At 43.2% G+C, this 21,115-nt stretch overlaps 1 protein-coding gene across 16 annotated transcripts in view; it reads left to right on the forward strand.

The window, feature by feature from the left end:
• Window positions 1–21,115, forward strand: part of PLCH1 (phospholipase C eta 1) — a 140,160-nt gene that overhangs the window by 112,782 nt on the left and 6,263 nt on the right. For 6 of the 16 annotated variants that reach the window (XM_083442542.1, XM_083442537.1, XM_083442543.1 and 3 more), the window contains 10 exons: window positions 668–762; window positions 1,385–1,485; window positions 5,804–5,983; window positions 7,168–7,275; window positions 9,369–9,493; window positions 10,963–11,047; window positions 14,076–14,222; window positions 14,863–14,942; window positions 18,817–18,876; window positions 19,413–19,779. In XM_083442542.1, coding sequence (XP_083298668.1) covers window positions 668–762; window positions 1,385–1,485; window positions 5,804–5,983; window positions 7,168–7,275; window positions 9,369–9,493; window positions 10,963–11,047; window positions 14,076–14,222; window positions 14,863–14,942; window positions 18,817–18,876; window positions 19,413–19,779 — 1,348 coding nt within the window. The remainder of the gene's footprint in view (window positions 1–667; window positions 763–1,384; window positions 1,486–5,803; window positions 5,984–7,167; window positions 7,276–9,368; window positions 9,494–10,962; window positions 11,048–14,075; window positions 14,223–14,862; window positions 14,943–18,816; window positions 18,877–19,412; window positions 19,780–21,115) is intronic. The other 10 variants (XM_083442545.1, XM_083442544.1, XM_083442550.1 and 7 more) reach the window with 6 other exon arrangements.

Here is a 21,115-nt window from a genome sequence, read left to right on the forward strand (position 1 = left end):
TGGGACCCTGGGCAGCTCCCGTTAGCCTGAGGCTGCATTCACATGGCAACTTATTCTATTTTCACATCATTTCCCCAACTCTTCATTTCTGCATTCTGTTTGAGCTTTCACACAACATAAAAGCCACACCCAGAAATACAGTGGAATTTAGCAAAAGTTGAGTACAGTGGTACCTCGGGTTAAGAACTTAATTTGTTCCGGAGGTCTGTTCTTAACCTGAAGCACCACTTTAGCTAATGGGGCCTCCTGCTGCTGGCGCACTGCCGCTGCACAATTTCTGTTCTCATCCTGAAGCAAAGTTCTTAACCCGAGGTACTATTTCTGGGTTAGCGGAGTCTGTAACCTGAAGCATATGTAACCCGAGGTACCACTGTACTTGTTTCTGGCTGGGGGACGGGGACGCAAACTTGTTTGCAAATAACAGAAAAATGAGCACTAAACTTGTTCTGTATTCCACTATATTTCTGTAAGTGGCTTTTAAACCATGTGAAATCTCAATCAGAATGCAGAAATTAACAGTTAGGTAAACATTGTGAAAATGGGGAGGTAAAAATGGGGGGGGGGGGGACTTCAGTGTGAATGCAGCCTAAGCAGACCACACTGGAAATGAACGGTAACTTTTTATAGTTCACCACACGGTTAAATCAGATATTGTTTTCTCAATCAGAAGGCTGCAAAACCAAGGCCCAAATCTCATAGCACATCTGATGATGAGGATTCTCAACAGAATTGTTCTGGGAAGGAACCTGGACAGCTATACAGGTTAGTAATTGTCACTTTTCCCCAGCTGTTTTACTGCCAAATCAGGCAATCTGCAAATGTACATTTTCCCCGGAATGTAACCGGCACTAGCTTTTTAGAATGAATAAAGCAATACTGGGTGTTTGTGTGTGAGGACATATTCAATTTTTAGATGAAAACAGGCAGAACCAAAAATATTGCCTGTCTAAACTCATTATGCTACTGAATGTAATAAACAAAGCATATATTTGCTGTAGATCCAAAACTCTCTCTTCCTATTGTCCTACACATCTTGCCTTCATTTAATAAGAGAACTTATTTCTATCCAGAACCTGTTGCTTCCGTTGGAGAGATGTATCTGGAAGGCATATCTGTATGAAGGATGGGTTGTGGGGCAGAGAGGCAGAGGCAGGGTTAAAAAAAATGAATTAGAGTTTTGGAAAAAGGCTTCACCTCTTGGCCAGCCTACTTCTTTCCTCTGTTTGGTTGTCTTTTATTTTGTAGCATGCCTTCTAGTCAAGTAATAACTGTTGTTGTTTAAGAAAAGGCATTGGATTCGTCTGGGCTTAGTAGTAGGATAGAGAGAGAAGCTGACAAATCTAGCCATTTAGAAAAAAAATCCCCCTCTTCTACCATTATTCAGCAGGTTGGGTCGGCGGAGAAAAACGATGAAGCTGTGTCGCGATCTTTCTGATTTAGTGGTGTACACCAATTCGGTAGCAGCTCAAGACATAGTTGATGACGGTAAGGCTGTGGGTGAATACTGGGGAACATCCTTTTCCTGCTGTCAAATATATTATTTGCTCCTGTATAAGGAAGTAGCAGGGGGTGCCGGGCACTGCCTAGTAATTCAAAGAAACAAGCAAAGATTTTTAAATGGCTAGAGTAATTTGTGAGTTTGGGGGTGTGCGGACATGGCGTTTGCAAAAAAAATGGCAAAAACTACCTCCTCTCCCTAGCGAAACCTCCCAAGTCATATTTGGGCCTGCCATCTTGATTCAAAATGGTGTCTGGTGTCCAAATGTAGACAAAGACCACTGCCCCCACCTCAGGAATCCTTGTGCTGAGTATGGCAGCAATATCTCAAGATGTCTGAACCCATAAAGGACAGACAGACAGACAGACAAGCAAGCAAGCAGGCAGGCAAACTACTTCCCCAAATATATAGTAGATGAGCATGTGGGAATTTCTCCTCTGCAAGTTGAGGTGAATATGAGTCCCTTGATATTGCCACTATGCTGTTGCACAAATCTTGTTGATTTGTGATCCTTCTGTAGACTTTGAGGTTATAACAATGGGATCTTCGTGGGGGAGTGGTGTGGGTTTAGGTGCTTTGTGCATTGCAATCACACACTTCTTATTTTTGAGCTTAAAAGTGATGCTCAAGTGCCATCCCAAACTGTCAGGCGCTGGTGGTGGTTGCTCGTGAGTCCAGGAAAGACTCCGACCTGTCTTTTACAGGTTTTATTGGTGCAAACTATTTACAGTGCCGAACCACAAAGTTCATTTCCATCTTAGTCACTTGCAGATTACGGGAGTGGACCCTTCCGCCCCCCCCAACATAAGAACTTAGACACCCCAAATCTCCACCTCCCCCTTTACGTTTCACCCCTCTGCATAAGCTTGGTGACGGAAGCGGCATGTGTGGCTCCTGGCCAGCCGGGCTAGGTGAGGCGCTTGGGCTCTCAGCAGCATCCTTGAGCCCTCCCTTTGCTTGGCTGCCCCCTTCCCTCTCTTCTCCACTGGAGGCGTGGCTTTCCCCACTGCTGGAGGAGGAGCTGCTCTTCAGAAGCATCGGAGGCTCTCACTCCCCTGTTCCTATGGCAGTCCCCTGATATAAACATACACCTGGTTCATGCAAAAACCCATCCCGCTTTGGTAGTATGAGTTTCTCAGTCCCATCCTTCCTTTCCAGCTTGGCTCCTGCCTCTTCTGCCCCAGGGAGCTGGGCATGTTTAGCCTGGAGAAGAGGAGGTTAAGGGGTGATATGATAGCCATGTTCAAATATATAAAAGGATGTCACATAGAGGAGGGAGAAAGGTTGTTTTCTGCTGCTCCAGAGAAGCGGACACGGAGCAATGGATCCAAACTACAAGAAAGAAGATTCCACCTAAACATTAGGAAGAACTTCCTGACAGTAAGAGCCGTTCGACAGTGGAATTTGCTGCCAAGGAGTGTGGTGGAGTCTCCTTCTTTGGAGGTCTTTAAGCAGAGGCTTGACAACGATATGTCAGGAGTGCTCTGATGGTGTTTCCTGCTTGGCAGGGGGTTGGACTCGATGGCCCTTGTGGCCTCTTCCAACTCTATGATTCTATGATTCTATGATTCCTGTTTTATGGGCTTATCCCACCCGCTTGCTATGCCTTCCCTCTTTCTCCACTGGAAGGCGGCACAGCCTCATTACAAAACAGGATTGCTCTTCTCACCTTCCTCAGAATCGAAAGCTGTGACAAGTTGTGTCGCCTTCAACATGTAAAAGTGACATGTTCTTCCCACCGAAAGCAGCCTTCAGCGTGTGACAAGTGACAAGTTTCTGCTTGGGGATAGACTTTAATTAAGAGGACCTGTCCCTTTATAAGCATTATTTGTGGGGGAAGAAGAGGCTTTAAGCTCCAGGGGTAGTTTTTGTGCTCAGTGTGCTTTTTGTTACGCAGAGAGACACCTTTCTTGATTCAAGCACATTTCAGCCAAGGTTGGCATGTCAAATGCAGATTGAGGTGAAATCATTGCATATTCCTGACGAGCATCTTCAGAGAATTGGTCAAAATCCAGCTGGAAACGTGCTGACAGCTCTTTCATGGAACAATCCCATCTAGTGAAAATAGTTGGAGTTTTCTGAATTACACAGCGGGAATTTCTCGATTCTCTAATCAGGGCTATGTGTCTCCTGCATTTTTTAAAAAAAGTTTGGTACAAGCAAAACAGAAACATCAAACCTGAGAGTGGATAAATAATTTGGTATCCTTTCCCTCCCCTACAAAAAAAAAAAAAGAAGGGTGTGAGCCAATCCTAGAAAAGCATAATTGCAGCGAGAGAGTTAAACCCAAGCTTAGCTCTTCTTCAGCTGGAATTATAGGTAAAGGTACCCCTGCCCGTACGGGCCAGTCTTGCCAGACTCTAGGGTTGTGCGCCCATCTCACTCAAGAGGCCGGGGGCCAGCGCTGTCCGGAGACACTTCCGGGTCACGTGGCCAGCGTGACATCGCTGCTCTGGCGAGCCAGCGCCGCACACGGAAACGCCGTTTACCTTCCCGCTAGTAAGCGGTCCCTATTTATCTACTTGCACCCGAGAGTGCTTTCGAACTGCTAGGTTGGCAGGCGCTGGGACCGAACAACGGGAGCGCACCCCGCCACGGGGATTCGAACCGCCGACCTCTTGATCGGCAAGCCCTAGGCGCTGAGGCTTTAACCCACAGCGCCACCCGCGTCCCCTGGAATTATAGCCCATATTTATAGTCCTTATGTGCAAGTTGAGTTTGCATCACCTGGTAAAGTGATGTGTGAGGAGGGACCAAGGTCTGAGACTCAGTATTCTGGCCCCTTCCCTGTCACTTCAGCAAATATTACAAATGCGTTTAATTTTATAATTATTTCAACAGGCCATGAAATTGACTGGGTTTTTTTTCTGTTGCAAAACTTGTTATCTTGATTCAAAATTATGAACATATATTTTTTGTTAGAAGTGCAGGCTTCATGCAGCTTTGATACTGAGACCGATTTCTTCCAGAAATGCCTTGAAAAATTTGGTCCTGTCCTTTTTTGAATTCTCCACGTGTGCTTAATATATACAGTGGTGCCCCGCAAGACGAATGCCTCGGAAGACGAAAAACTCGCAAGACGAAAGAGTTTTCCGTTTTCTGAGTTGCTTCGCAAGACGGATTTCCCTATGGGCTTGCTTCGCAAGACGAAACGTCTTGCGCCTTTTTTAAAAAAACCGCCAATGCATTCCTATGGGAAACCGTCAATACACATTGGTGCTTCGCAAGACGAAAAAACTCGTAGAACGAAAAAACTCGCAGAACGAATTAATTTCGTCTTGCGGGGCACCACTGTATTCGACTCAGGAAAGCCTGTTTGAAATCAGTGGTTTGCAAAGAATAGCACTTGTGGTCCTCCCCCCCACCTCAATATGTTCATCATCTGAATATTAGACATTCTCCATTTAGATAAATAGTTTTGTATTTGAACATCTTGGAGGAACTAGTCATGACACTGAACATGTGTTCTGTTTGATAATGCAGTTGTAGATATGGTTCGAAAATGCCAACTTGAATGGTTATGTATATGAAACTAAACTTATTTCAATGCCCATTATATTTGGTGAGTGAGGCTATAGCAAACAGCCACTTTGTAACAAAAGGGGGAGTATTTGATCATGTTGTCTTGGTAAATGGCAGCTGTGTTCGCTTCCCATACGCATAGACTTCATTTGCCCTCACTGAAAGCATAACATAGCATAGGACCATTACATTTGCAGCATGACCCTGACTGAGAAGACTTCTTTTTAAATTAGTTATTCATTAAAAAAAAAAGCTATTTGTTACAAATGAATGCTTTCCACTTGCAGAGCTTTAAATAGTCAAGTCAAATATGCTGCCAAGTCAAGAAAGTGTGTTTTGGGCTGGTCTCTCACTCAGAATTTAAAGTCGTCAAGAAAGGTGAAGGTGTCGGTCCTTCTCCTGTTTCCGAAATTGAGTTTTCACCTTCATTGTCAGGAAAATATTTCTCAATGAGGCCCAGGGCAGCTGGGTAGACAAAGGTGTTCTCGTGAGTCTTGATTTCCTCCAGGCCCCCAAGCTGTTTCACCAAAAGAAAGTGTTTCAAGTATAAAGAGGCACTGAAGCAACAGATCAGAGGAAATAACAGCTGTTTAAAAATGCACATTTAGAGGGGAGAGGAGGCTTTGAACCTAACTCCTCAGAAGCACATTTATTTCCAAATTGTCCTCAGGCAAACGTCGGGCGCAACACTAGTGTGTGTGTGTGTGTGTGTATACACAACACATTTTGTGTCATACTTGACCATATCTTCTTTTCCTGGTTATTTTCCTTTTCAACATGTAGGATCTGTGGGGAATGTGTTATCCTTCAGCGAGTCGAGAGCACACCAGGTGGTGCAACAGAAGGCAGAGCAGTTTATGCTTTATAACCAGAAGCAGCTCACCAGAATCTACCCATCTGCATATCGGATTGACTCCAGCAACTTCAACCCTTTGGCATATTGGAACGTGGGCTGCCAGCTAGGTGGGTGCTGCAGTGTACACGTGTGAGGAATATGCACACAATACCCAGGTGCCCATTGATCTACTTTCACCCCATTTTTTTCAGATGTCCCTATCCCAGCTGCCTGCTGGATGGGGAGGAAGATAAGGGAGGGCAGGAGGGGAAGGGAGAAGAGTGTCAGAAAGTTACAAAATTATATTCACTGTTGCTTAAAACCCTATTGTTAGGAAATTACACCATACTGATGTTTTACCAAACTGCAGTAAAGCATTTTTAAAAACTGGCAAGAGAGGAGGAGGAGGGGTGTCAGAAAAGAATAAGGATGTCAAAAGGAAGAGGAGAGCTGTTACAAAGAGAGAAAAGAGGTGTTGGATAGAAATAAGTGGGGGGGGGGAGGTATGTCCACTTTTGGTTCAGATCTCACCAACTTTTGACTTTGGCACTACATGCTACCAGCATGCAGCTCCTAACAGATTGCCCCAGAGGGAATGCAGCCTTCAAGAGAAATATATACTTTGTTCATTAAATCCCATTTATCTGCTTAAAATCAAAGGCAATTGCATTATGGGGAGGGGGAAAGCGTACAAAACTATTTTATGGGCAGGATCCAGGCTAACTTAGGCTGCAGTCTTAACCCCACTTGCCCAAGAGTAAGCCCTGTTGAATTCAATAGGACTTAACCTCTAACTAAAGGTAAAGGTAAAGGGACCCCTGACCATTAGGTCCAGCCGTGGCCGACTCTGGGGTTGTGGCGCTCATCTCACTTTATTGGCCGAGGGAGCCGGCGTACAGCTTCCAGGTCATGCGGCCAGCATGAGTAAGCCGCTTCTGGCGAACCAGAGCAGCGCACGGAAACACCGTTTACTGCTAGGTTGGCAGGAGCAGGGACCGAGCAACAGGCGCTCACCCCGTCGCGGGGATTTGAACTGCCGACCTTCTGTTCAGCAAGCCCTAGGCTCTGTGGTTTAACCCACAGCACCACCCGCGTCCCGTAACCTCTGAGTAGACATGGTTAAAATTGTAAGTTGAATCTTGTTTCCATTGAAATTAACAAGCCAAGTTAGTCGTTAAGTCCCTTTGATTTCAGTAGGGATGAAGCACCACTAACTTAACTCTGGGTTTATCTTTATGAGCAGAAACCACACAAGGTTTTGTTTGATGCATGTGAAGTTTATGAGTAACACAAGCTATTGCTAATTTCACAGTGGCGTTAAACTATCAGTCTGATGGGCGTGTGATGCAGTTGAACCAAGCCAAGTTCAGGATGAATGGCAACTGTGGATACGTCCTGAAACCCCAGCAGATGTGCAAAGGTAGTACCATTCAATGCATTTTAGTCCTGCAATGCTATTATACATGCATTATTTGTGACCAAGGATGGGAAGCCTGTGGCCTACCAGGTATTGTTATATATATATATATATATATATATATATATATATATATATATATACACACATATATATATATACACACACACACACTATTTTTATTTATTTCATGGTACAGAAGATAAATTTTGAGAAAACAGTTGTTACAAAAGTAAACAACAAGTAACTTGTCATATGTTAAAGTTTCGTTTGATTACTCTAAGAGATCACACCACATTTCCCCATGAGTGCTGGGTGTATTCCTACCACAGTCTGATCTATTTATGTATTCAATAGACATTTGACATATGTTATAAAAGGAATATGGATTGTGTTTGCCCTTTGCCGCTCTCACCTAGCATGTTAGTTTCTCAGCCAATGCTACTGACCATACTCTGTTACACCAAGAATCAATGTTCATTCAGCCCATTACCAGTTTTCCAACATCTGGCTATCTCCAAACAAGCAAGAGTTAATAGAAAGGATAAGAGGTCATGTTTAGGATAATCATGAGCAGACAGGATCCTAAGCCCAAGTAGTGCTAGTGCAGCAGACATTTCAATCAAGCTTATTTATTTGAAGACAGCATTCCAGAAGCGTTTGATGATGTCACAACACCACCACATATGGAAATATGGACCTTTTGACTGCATCCCCTGCAACAATTGGGATTGACTTCCTTAGATATTCAGGATAACCACCGGCATATAATGCCACCTACGCAGACGTTTTAATGAGGCTTCCCTTATTTTTGCAGAAGCAGATTTCAACAGTCTCTCAGACCACAAAGCCACCAAGTTTTCATTTGGTATTTCCACATCTAGGTCCACTTCCCATGGCGTTCTCTGTACAATAGATTGCCATATTCTAGTGTTATTAGAGCTTTATAAATTGAGGAAGCTATGCCTATCAGATATTGTTGAACTACAACTCCCTTTATACTTGATCATTGAACGTACTGGCTGGGAGATGTAGCAAGAAAACATCTTGAGAGCCGCAGGCTCACCATCTTTATTGTCAACAATCAGGCTGCAATATGTTCATTAATGGTAATAACGACAGTCCTTTGACAGTGATAAATTTCCAGGCAAAGCTGATAGAAATAAAAGAGCTGACTTGTTGAAGGGTGGGGTAGAAGTGCCTAACATAAGCAATAAAACTTACAGAATCCAATAACCAGAGGAGGATAAATGAACTAAATAATAGAATGGTGGCGGAACCATTGCATTAACTGATTAACACAGGCCTGATGTTTTATCCCACGGCCAGCTATTGCTTAGGGCCCCAGTCTCTTGGGGGCCCCAAAAAAAATTAAAGGAAAAAACAACAACTGGATGTACATTTCCAAAATATAAGATAAAAAACAATAAAATAAAATAAAACCTACATACAGCAAGTGTTTTGTGTTGTGTAGACTCCTATTTGTTATGTGCAAATGGCTTTAGATACCTATTAGATCCATAAATTACCATATACAGCGCTACCTCGGGTTAAGAACTTAATTCATTCTGGAGGTCTGTTCTTAACCTGGAACTGTTCTTAACCTGAAGCACCACTTTAGCTAATGGGGCCTTCTGCTGCTGGAGCACGATTTCTGTTCACATCCTGAAGCAAAGTTCTTAACCCCGGGTAATATTTCTGGGTTAGCAGCGTCTGTAACCTGAAGTGTATGTAACCCGAGGTATCACTGTAGCTTATATTCAACACAAAAAACAGTGACCATTTGTTGTTGACAAAGGACAGATGGACATATAAAGGGTCCCATTACCTTCAGTAGCTTAGGGCCTCATCAGACCTAAATCCTGCCCTGGCCACAGCCAATGAATTGTGTATGTGAAGTACCTGCAGTCATCCAGATTGGCAGGCAAACACATCCCCCAAAGTATAAGAAGAAAGTAATTCTGGGTATGGGGATCATTGCATAGTTGAATTTGTATGTTACTTGTTGACTGCTTGCTTTTATTTAGAAGTGCGTAAGACACACATGACTCCTTATCTGAAGGACTGTACGCTTTTGTACTCTTTGCACCCTCTAGGGACGTTCAATCCCTATTCTACAGATCCACTGCCTGCTTTCCCTAAGAAGCAACTTCTCCTCAAAATCATCAGTGGGCAGCAGCTACCGAAACCTCCGGACTCAGTGTTAGGAGACAGAGGAGAGGTAAACAACGTTGATGATAGCTTTTGTGGTTTTCCAGTCTCTGAGTATGGATGTGCACATTGCCTACAGCACTTCTTAAGAATATGCGTGGCGCACACCTGAATTTTATTCACCCACAGCTGCTATCTTAGTGTGGGATAAACATCTTATTAATTTATCACTGCGCTGAAGGCTAAATTGTGAAATTCACCATGCATTTCTGTTTAATGATTTAGGGACATATTCCCTGAAAGTTTCTGGCTTGGGAGTTTGCAATAATTTGTATCTTTACGGTTTCATAATGTTCAAAATACAAAGGTGGGGGCTTATGAGGACAGGCATATCTCTTCTCTATAGAGTTTATGCAGCTAGAGAAGGCACCCTGCTCACATAGTCGTCTTTTCTGTTTACTCAACACTTGGCCTCATTACGGCATTTTCTGTTCACCTTTCATGACACATTGGATTGCACCCTGGAGGGACGGAAAGGTTCGTTAATAAAATTTGTCCTCTTGACAGCGTGGTGCGATGAAGCAGCTATTTAACTCTTTAATGTGAAGTACATGTTAGAAAATTGGTGGGCTGCCCTCCCTGTTGGAGTGCATCTGTCTCCCTCATTAACCTGCAGGAAGAGTTTAAAAACATTTCCGCTCATCCAGGCATTTGGTGGCTGAGAGAAACTGTTCCTGCAAACCTTGCTCAGCTGTGAGCCTATGTCTTCAGAGATGTGTTCAGGTGTTTTTTTGATGTTTTTTGATGTTCCAAACATGTTTTTATTTTAGGTTTAATTGCACTTCTTTCTTGCTTTCTCTCCTGGACTCCTTTGGGAGGAAGGGCAAGGTAGAAATTTGAAAAACAAACCAAATAAACATTTTAAGCAACACGCTGATATTTAGAACAGACAAGTGAAACAAATTTCCGATAGTAAAAATAAGAGCTTGGATTATGGCTCTGCAAGATCTCAGGAAGGGAAGTCTATCCTTGGATACTTTAACAGGTTATTTAAGGAACCTGTGACCTTTCAGGTGCTATCTGGATCCAACTCCCATCTACCTCAGCCAGTCAAGGATGGTGTGAATTGTAGTTCCAGCAACATCAGGAAGACCCCAAATGCTAGTGATGTTAAGAATGTGCTCAAGCACAGAGCTGTGGGCCACAATATTGTCATTGTGAAGGGAGTGTTAGACTTGAGCCCAAAATTGCCTGAAAACATCCTATGCTTGTCTCCAGAATCCTAATGATCTCTCTCAGCCCTTGCTATAAAAGAATTATCAAGACTGCAACAGATGAATCCACATTTTGGCTTCTGAACAAATTCAAACCTCAACTTTTGCTTTTAATTACTTGGTTGTGATCTAATATAATGGAAAATTGTAACCTAATATATTATGCCGGTAGGTCTATAAAATTGCTGTCTTGCGGGCATGCTTTGGAAAGATGAAATAATTATTTGAAATATGTCTTTTCTGTTTCCAAAAATGTCTCAAGCAGATAATTGATCCATTTGTTGAGGTGGAAATTATTGGGTTACCGGTCGACTGCTGCAAAGACCAGACCAGGGTGGTGGATGACAATGGTAAGAGGCTGCAAGCTATATGTATGTTTGTTATATGCAAGCCGTGAGTGTTGTCAGGAGGGATTGATTGTAAAACTGCTCTGGAAAAAATGTAGCTTTGTGAGGAGAATGGGGGTTTCCTAAGAGCTCTCAGCAACCTTAACAAACCACAGCTCCCAGAATTCTTTGGGTAAAGCTATGACTGTTTAAAGTGATATCATATTGTTTTAAATGTATGTTATGAGTGTGGCCTTAATAATGTTCCTTCAGTTATTCAATTTCTCCTCTCCTGCCAATTTCAGTTCCCCATTACTACTGGGCATATGTGATTAGCCTTATTTTTATATCATCTCAGTAAGGTAAAGGTAAAGGTACCCCTGCCAGTACGGGCCAGTCTTGACAGACTCTAGGGTTGTGCGCCCATCTCACTCAAAGAGGCCAAGGGCCAGTGCTGTCCGAAGACACTTCCGGGTCACGTGGCCAGTGTGACATCGCGGCTCTGGCGAGCCAGAGCCGCACACGGAAACACCGTTTACCTTCCCGCTAGTAAGCGGTCCCTATTTATCTACTTGCACCCGGGAGTGCTTTCGAACTGCTAGGTTGGCAGGCACTGGGACCAAACAGTGGGAGCGCACCCCGCCGCGGGGATTCGAACCACCGACCTTTTGACCGGCAAGCCCTAGGCACTGAGGCTTTAACCCACAGCGCCACCCGCGTCCCATCATCTCAGTACTTTTCCATTATTCAAGACACTTGCCATTTTGCCTATATTCTTCTGCCTCTGGTATCAGTTCTTCTTTGCCCCCTATTTTGGCTAAGCCTCCACCTGCAAATTTATGGTTTCCACTTCTTTATTGTGAAATTTGGCTTGTTCTTTCTGCCAGCAACAATGAGCGCTTTTGAAATCAGAATATCAAGTGCAGTTTTCCAGAATGAGCTGGAGTCTTATATGTATCCCATGCTACCACTAATTAATATTAAGCAATTGAATGTGTTGCTTCGTGAAGATTCATCAGAGCCCTCCAGAAGGGACTGCCCAAAGGTTAAGTTATCACTAAGCACAAGTTATGCGGACAGAATCTGATGTTCGTTTTAGCAGATATGATCACAGTATGAATGACAAGCCACAGTTGTTATAAAGAGTAGGCTCAAATTCTGTAGATAATGAGAAGGTTAGAGAATGGGTTAAAAAAAAAATCCTTCTTATCGAGAGTTATGGAAGAGGGCAGGGCCAAGCAATTACTGAATTTCTGTCACAATGGACAGGAAGCAACAGCACTGAAAATTTGTGTTAGCTAACACAATACTCAGAAACAGCCATTCAGAAGAGCTAACAAAAATGTCATGTTATTCGTTGAATGGCTATTGATTTCCTCATCACTGCCAGTGTCAGGGTAAGAAATAATTGCTTGTCCTCCTGCTCTATCAAGCTTTGGAGCTACCTTTTGGTAGATGGCCTTATTTTCACCCCTGAACTTTCAACTTTCTCTTTTCTGTTGGAATAGCAACTTAAAGAGGTCACTTCTCCTTTTCTTGGTCATTGCATTTCATTCATTTTATCAGGGAACCTATTAAAAAAAAAGGAGAGAAAGAAGCATGTCAGTGGATTTCTTGTTTGTTTGAGTTGAAGTCATCTATAGCAACAATACTGGGCATCCTTCCCCCACCCCCCCAAAAAATATTTATAACACAATTAAACAACACAAACAGAAAAACAAACAATACAAATTCTTGTCCTATCCTTATTTTTTCTAAACATTGTTAGGTGAGCTTCCCCAAGTCCCCCCCTATCTGATTTTCATTTTACCTCATCTTTAGCAGTTTACATATATCATAATTTCTAACCATTTTTTTAATCACGCTTACTTTTACTATAAAAATCTTCACATTTTATCACTTACAAATACTATTTTAAAATATGCTATCTTCTACTTCTAACCCTACAGCCTATATCCACTTCCAAAGCTATTATAAGATTTAAATGTTAACATATTTTTTCAAATATTCTTTAAACTTCTTCCAATCTTCTTCCACCATCTCTTCTCTCTCAGAGTCTCCCAGTCAGCTCGGCAAGTTCCATATAGTCAATACTGGGCATCCTGTGGCTGGGCCAGCCTTAGGCAATATTTGGCCCCAGAATTTGGTCCACAGCCTGTCCCACTCTGGTTCCAATCATGTCCCCTTTGTATTTGTGGGGGAAAGGGGATGCAACTATTCATTCCATGCAGACTGACACTGTGCACTTAACCTCTTTATGTTAGTTGGGTACCTACTGGAGTGTTTTTGAGCATTGTGGGAATGGACTAGTTGAACTTTCATCTTGGCTCCTATTGCTAGAATTGACCTGAGACCACAGGCTTTTGCCCGAGCTCAGAAATGCTCCAAAATGTCCATGGGTTGTGCACACAAGCGCCACTCCTAATGTATGAGTGCGCATTGTCAAACCCACTCATATCAACAACCTTCTCATGTTGAGTGAGAAATGTTTGACATGTGATGAGGTCTCCTGTTCAGGCACAGCACCGGAGCAGTGTCTGATGCTTCATGATAATACTTGGTGGGTACTGACAGCAATTATGGGGTAACAGCATATTTCAAAAAATTGCATAGTGTAAAAGAGAACGCAATTCGCAAGTAGTATAATTTGTGAATTGACCTTTACTGCCTCACGTTGCATTTGTTTTTCTTGCCTCAATTTGGCCATGCACCAGTGTCAAGGAACAGGCTTATAAACTTAAAAAAAGATGATGATGAATATACTGTAATGCGCAAACTTTATTACAAGTGTCCATGAGGCTTTAAGCTGGTGGGTGAAATTACCTCTATTTTTGAATGGAAGGCAGGATAACAGGAATTGCCAATTTCTGTATTCTTTGGGGACGCCGTAATTTTCAGGTACTAGACTAGGGGCTGGAATAACCCAACACAAAGTAAGACACCCCTTGGGCTTTCAGCGTAGACTCATTTGGTGGTTTGTTAACAGGGCGAGTTCTTAGATTACTTGTTTCTCTTCCCGCGCTTGACTACTTGTATTCTCTGCTCCTTACAGGGTTTAATCCTGTGTGGGAAGAAACTCTCACTTTCAACATCCACATGCCCGAGATAGCATTGGTTCGGTTTCTTGTTTGGGATCATGATCCAATCGGCCGAGACTTTGTTGGACAAAGGACTGTCGCCTTCAGCAGCCTTATGCCTGGTTAGTGCCTCTGCCTACGTATCTTTGATAGGCTGGCAGTATGGGTGAAATTACAACATGTCTCAGCCCGTGCTGGTCCTGTAAGTTTGTGGGATTGGAAGGGAGGGGGCTCTAGCTAGGTTTCTTTTCTGCTTATGAAGCTTGAGATGTGGGGTTTTGTTGGAAAGGAGGAAATGCATTGGCAAACAAGGCAAAACAGCAGTCTACATCAGAGTAGGAAGCAGAGTCAAGTCATTATGTGTGGCAGACTTTGTGACCAGGACTGAGTGGGGATTCTTGCAACTGATGTCTTTGACGACCATTTCCCTAGTCCTTCTGTCCCTGGGCATTCAGGCTATGTTGCAGACGTTTGCGCCTCGACTGGTTGTGCCTAGACTGGAGTGCAATCTTTTTCTCTGGGATGTGGACATAGCCATTATTGCTTGTGCCTTTACAACCTTGAAAAGCACTGATTTCACATTTTCTGCCTAATGTCTCATGTGTACAAAGGGGGAGGTAGAATAAGCCCAAGCCTCTTCATTGTCTTGTCTTATCCTCAGCCACCTAAAGCAGGCCTGTATATCCTATATTAACATGCCTAGCTTGGTGTGGTAGCATCTTGACATACCAAATACTAATTGCTGGTTTCCACTTCCACCAGGCTACCGTCATGTTTATTTGGAGGGACTGACTGAAGCTTCTATCTTTGTTCATGTAACAATCAATGAAATTTATGGAAAGGTAAGGGGGAGTTGTTGCCATTTTGCAGCCTACAGTGTGGTCTTCTGGATTTGTTGGTTTTATTCTCAGGACCCCAAGGGCCACCTTTCTTCATATGAACCAACCCAGACCCTGCAATCATCATCTGAAGCCCTTCTTCATGTGTCTCCTCCATGAGAGGTCCAGAGGGTGGCAACATGATAACAGGCTCCCTATTTGTGGAATGCTCTTCCCAGGGAAGTTGGCCTGGCACATTCATTACATATGTTTAGGCACCAGGTGAAAATGGTTCTCTATAACCAGGCCTTTGTCTGATTAGCATTCTATAAACCCTTTAAATAGGGACGCGGGTGGCGCTGTGGGTTAAAGCCTCAGCACCTAGGACTTGCCGATCGAAAGGTCGGCGGTTTGAATCCCTGCGGCGGGGTGCGCTCCCGTCGTTTGGTCCCAGCGCCTGCCAACCTAGCAGTTCGAAAGCACCCCCGGGTGCAAGTAGATAAATAGGGACCACTTACCAGCGGGAAGGTAAACGGCGTTCCATGTGCTGCGCTGGCTTGCCAGATGCAGCTTGTCACGCTGGCCACGTGACCCGGAAGTGTCTTCGGACAGCGCTGGCTCCTGGCCTATAGAGTGAGATGAGCGCACAACCCTAGAGTCTGGCAAGACTGGCCCGTACGGGCAGGGGTACCTTTACCTTTACCTTTAAACCCTTTAAATATGCTTATGGGAGTGGTACTTATCGGTTTGTTTTTGTTTCATTATGTATTTTGCATTCCCTTTTCATATTTTTATGTTGTGAACAACCCTGTGATCTTCAGATGAAGGGCAGTATACTAATTTAATAAATAATAATTTAAATAATTTAAAAAATCTTGTATTGAGAAACATAACATATAATGAACGGTGATGAATCTGAGAAATAAAATATACCAGGCATGTCCAACTTTCAAGACACTGCAGTCTACTCCCACTATAAAAAACCTGGCAGTGATCTACCCATTGGATTGAATGATCAACTACGGATCCCCCCCCCATCAACCAGTAGATCCACCTGTTGGACATACCAGAAATATACCATGCCTCTTCTCTAATGGAGCCCTCAGGGCAACTTCCAACATTATTCCACGCAGGTGGTAGAATAAGAGTAGCATATTAAAAGAATATGGCATAAAATTACAAAAGAAGCAGTAAACGGAACGTCAGGGTTTTTTTATTATTAGAAAACAAGTTACTCCTTTTTAATGTATGCGATCCTGTCTCTAATGTTTGCCATATCTTCCCACCCCCCACCTCCCAAAACATAAGAACAGTATTTCTGGATCAGGCTCAAAGTCCATCTGGTCCAATATCCTGTTTTGACCATCCATGAATGAGTTGCTTAGTTCACTACCGTGCTTCCAAAGTATACATTATTATTTAAAAGTCAGTGTCTGTAGCCCCTCTTCAGCTGTGGGGATCCATGGGCTTTAATATCTAAAGGGGCTTACCTAAAATTTGCTAGTTAGTCCTATCCCCTAGATACTGCTGTGTGTCATCGGTCTGAAGTCGGCCCATGCCTGGCCCCAACTGTAATGTTCCAGCTTCTCTAATAAATTAATCAATTTTCCTTATCTCTGGGGGGAGCCAGTTCAATGGTTTGCAAGACTGGGAAGCGACCCTCAGCAGGAATTCACTTTTTTTCTGAGAGAAGAGGGTTCTATGGCATTTGTTTCTCATCTAAGTAATGAATATAGTTATATATTGCAGCAGTCTTAATTGGGGTTTTGGTTTAGTTTTAAAGGTAATTGATTTTCTTTTGAGGTTGAGTTTGGATGCATCTTAATTAAAAGCTGCTGCTATTCCATTTTGTTTCAGAAGATGAGAGATTTACAAACTTGCTCCAAGTTTTAAAATGGCAAAAAGTCATCTTCACCTTGGGTGGTTTTTTCTTTTTTTTTCATGTGGATGAATATTGTTTATAGCTGAGGGGCTGTAGCTCAGCTGGAGAACCAACGCTTTTCATGCAGAAAGTCCCAAGTTCAACCCCTGCCATCTCTAGATTAGGCTGGGAAAGCCTGCAGAGTTGCTGCCAGTCCGTGCATGCCATTCTGAGCTAGGTGGACCAGTGGCATGATTGACTATAAGGCAGCTTGCTACTAGCAATTCAAGAATCCTTATAAGATCGTGACACAATCAGAGAAATGCAATGTGGTGAATTAACAGAAAGGATTTTTTAAATGAGAAAAGGGAGTTTTTCTATCAATATTTTTCATATCAATTACTATATCAGTAAGTTGGGATTTGGGGACTTGATTTTTTTCCTCCCAGTACTAGGCGTCAGTCTGGTAAAACCCACCAGTGTCTATTATCTTCTTGCTTAAATGTTCCAGTGTTGCTTTTGACAGAAGGCTGAATGCATATTTTATGCTCAGCTCATATATTTTAATGAAGGCCACACCATTAATAACTGGATGCAATTTAGTGAGCACTGGTAGGTCTTAGTCTGCCTTACAGGAGGGGGCACGCCTGTAACAGAAGCCTGGAAACCATGTCATCCAGCTACAACATTAGAGGACAAAAGCCTCTTTTTCCAGTAGCTCCAGACAAGTACCTTTGCTCAAGCACCTATATAGATTTTCTTCCAATAGCTGCATTTAGATGTAACAATAAACAACTTCCACCTTCTCAAGTGGAACCACAAGGAGGAGACTGGAAGCTTTTGCTTCTGTTTTCCCACAGTCCCCCCCCCCCTTCATTTTATCAAAACCTTCACAAATAATGGTTAATCTTAATTATGTTTTACTGTAACAAGTCCCCTTTGAACCTTGGTTTTATGGTTCTGGCTTATTTCAGTGAATCCTAAGTTAAGCACAGTTTAGGGTTTGAATGTAATTCCAAACCGTGGTTGAATCATAGGAAGAGGTGGGCAAACGAGTTAACCCAAGGCTCACCTAGGCTCATTCCTATAACAATAACCATGGTTTATTGTTACAACTGAACACCTGCTATGAGTCAGGCACAAGTGATCTCTTTCCTTCCCAGCTTCATAATCTGAAATCATAAATTTGTCCTTCACTCTCAGTGGGTAAGGAGAGCTAGAGATTACTTGATTTACTGTGGCATGCAGATCCTGCAGACTTCCCTCCAGATGTTGTTGATGACTACAGATGCCTACAACTCCCACAACCTCTGATTGTTGCCCAACTGGCTTGGGTGGATGGGAGCTGGTGTCAAGCAACATCTGGAGGGCCTGGCCTACTGTACCTGTTAGAGGTTTACTATTGGAACCATAAAAATTGCTTGATGCCCTTCAGGACTGCAAGATAGTTCCGCTCTATTCTCATTAAACCAGATTTTTAGACAATGGAATTTTAAGGCTAGACCCATTTATCCACCTTGCTTGGTAGACGTGGTTTATTGTCAAATAAAACAGTGTTTGTTTGGTACAGTGAATTTATGGCTGCTGTTGATTGGCACACCCTTCCTTCCCTCTTATGTTTCTCCCCTGTCTACCTAGAGCTTGAGGCTGCTGCTTTTTGTTCCTTGTTACTCAAGTCTTGTGGCTTTGAGTAACTCTCTTTTCCCTGGCGCATCCTTGCTTGGTGGAGATTCCTGTATTGTTTCTGCATGGACATAGAACTTTGGCACACTGTCTCAGGGCTTATTTCAAATAGGCGATGTATAAATGGGTGTTTAGAAGCCAAAGATCTTTACCAGTCTCTAGTTCTGAGGAGTTAAAACGTGTAGATCAGGGGTTATAGCCAGATGTCTAGGTCTGATGGAATCCAACAGCATCCGAGAGAGCCATGTTGGCTACCCATAATTCTATGACAAACACTATGTATCCTGTTGTTTTCAATGTGACCAAATTAATGGAAATTTAGCCCATCATTCTGTGCCTTTCTTTGCCTTTCAGTGGAGTCCCTTAATCCTCAACCCCAGTTATACTATAATGCACTTTCTAGGAGCCACAAAGGTAGCTTTTATTTAGCATGCCACTTCTGCACTTGCTGGGCACTGATCGTCCTTTTTTTAAAGGAGACATCCCTAACCGCATGATCTGTTAACTGCTGTGTCACTTCATTTCCCATCAAGCATTTGAAACCTTGGCCTGCTGTTGCTGCTTCGAAGTGGCCCATGTCATAAAATGCTCCTGGGCCCAGGGCAGCGTCTCACCCCAGGACATTTCTCGCAAGCTTGTCATGTGTGATTAGGAGGCCTCTCATAAAACTCCTCTGCTATCATGGCAGGCTGCCTTCTTGACAGAGAGAAATCCCCTCATACATGCATGAACTCATGGCAAGCAGTGCCTGCTTTCTCCTCAGTTGACCAGGTGTGGACTTGCTTGGCTTGATCACTTTGTTTGCTTGCTTGCTTGGGATTCCTCTCCATTCATCGCCCAGATAATGTACACAAGCAGCTGTTTAGAAATGTGTTTCTGTGTGGAATAGGCCACATTTTCAAAAACCGGTAGTATTTCCCTCCTTTCCGTTCTCTATTCTTCTTTTCTAGAACAAGCAACTGATAGGGCTCCGAGGGCTCTTTCACAAGAACCCCAAGCATAATTCTGTGGAAAACAGCGCTAATTATATCCGGAAAAGGTCGATTGGGGAACGTATTCTCCGACGCACTGCCAGCGCGCCAGCAAAGGGCAGGAAGAAGAGCAAAATGGGGTTTCAGGAAGTGACGGAGCTTAAGGAGAGTGTGTCTGAGGCAACCAATTTGAAAGAGAAGGAAGAGATCCTGAGGCGTACGAGTAGAAGCTTGCAGGCACGTCCCATCTCCATGCCGGTTGACAAATACCATCTGGTGGGCTTGCCATCACCAGATCAGGAGGCACCTCCTGTTGCTGACACCACCAAAACCGAAAATACTTCTGGTAAGTTCCTTCTATAGAGGCCTCATAAATGCTTCTTAAAAACATATACATGTATTCAAGCTTTCATGGATTCCTACTCTTGATTATTATTTTTTTGGTAATAGTTGCACTTTTACCTAGTTTCTAGGAAATCTTGCTGAATGTTGTTTCTATTTTTTATTTAATGTAAAAGTGTTAAATCCTATTGCCCGTGGTGTCAGAGAGAAAATCCTCAACATATCATAGGCATAGGTATAGGTGAACCTTAAATTATCCATACGAGAATAAATTCAGTATCAGGCTGTGGGACAACAAATGGACTTTATTTATTTTTCTTTCCTGGTATATCTAACCTCTGATAACCGCAGTAGCCATAAATGATTAGATTCTGCTTATTTCTATAACTTTAAATGAGTAAAGTTACAACAAACGCAAGAGTAAGAAATTTCTTAGAAATACAGCAGCATTTCTATCAGTTTTAGTGGTTTTTATTTTTCATGGGATGTGGGTGGCAGTGTGGTCTAAACCACTGAGCCTCTTGGGTTGCCGATCAGAAAGTTGGCGGTTCGAATCCCCACGATGGGATGAGCTCCAGTTGCTCAGTCCCAGCTCCTGCCAACCTAGCAGTTCAAAAACTTGCAAAAAAGTGCAAGTAGATAAATAGGTACCGCTCCGGTGGGAAGGTAAACGGCGTTTCTGTGCACTGCTCTGGTTTGGGTGTTCCATTGTGCCAGAAGTGGCTTAGTCATGCTGGCCACATGACCCGGAAAAACTGTCTGCGGACAAACGCCGGCTCCCTTGGCCTGAAAGCGAGATGAGTGTCGCAACCCCAGAGTCGTCTGCAGCTGGACTTAACTGTCAGGGGTCCTTTACCTTTAGTAAGTATGCCACTGTGATGACTATTCCTGGAGCAAGATAGCTTGACCACAATAGTCAAAAGTATTCATACCTTCAAGACGAAATGGCAAAAATGCACTCTCTGTGAGGCTTCATTTGCCGTTGGCCTGGAAGCTTCCACATGTTTGTTGATAGGAGTGAGATACCTCCAGCATATTATACCTCTGTTCAAAGGTGTGCACACGCTGCCCATTGGTTAATGGAACAGACTCAAGATTTTGCTATTAGTACATAAAGTCCTTAATAGCTTGAGACCAGTTTACTCAACAGATCACCTTGCCCACTCAACCACTTTGATCTATGGAGTTTGCACTTCTTTGGAGGTTTTTGAGCATAGGTTGGATGGCCATCTGTCAAGGATGCTTTAGCTAAGATTCCTGCATTGCAGGGGGTTAGACTGGATGACCCATGGGTCCCTTCCAGTGCTAAGATTCTATGATTCTAAGTGCCACATGATGTC

Source organism: Podarcis tiliguerta, assembly GCF_965153285.1.
Source record: "Podarcis tiliguerta genome assembly, chromosome: 5".
Taxonomy (NCBI): domain Eukaryota; kingdom Metazoa; phylum Chordata; class Lepidosauria; order Squamata; family Lacertidae; genus Podarcis; species Podarcis tiliguerta.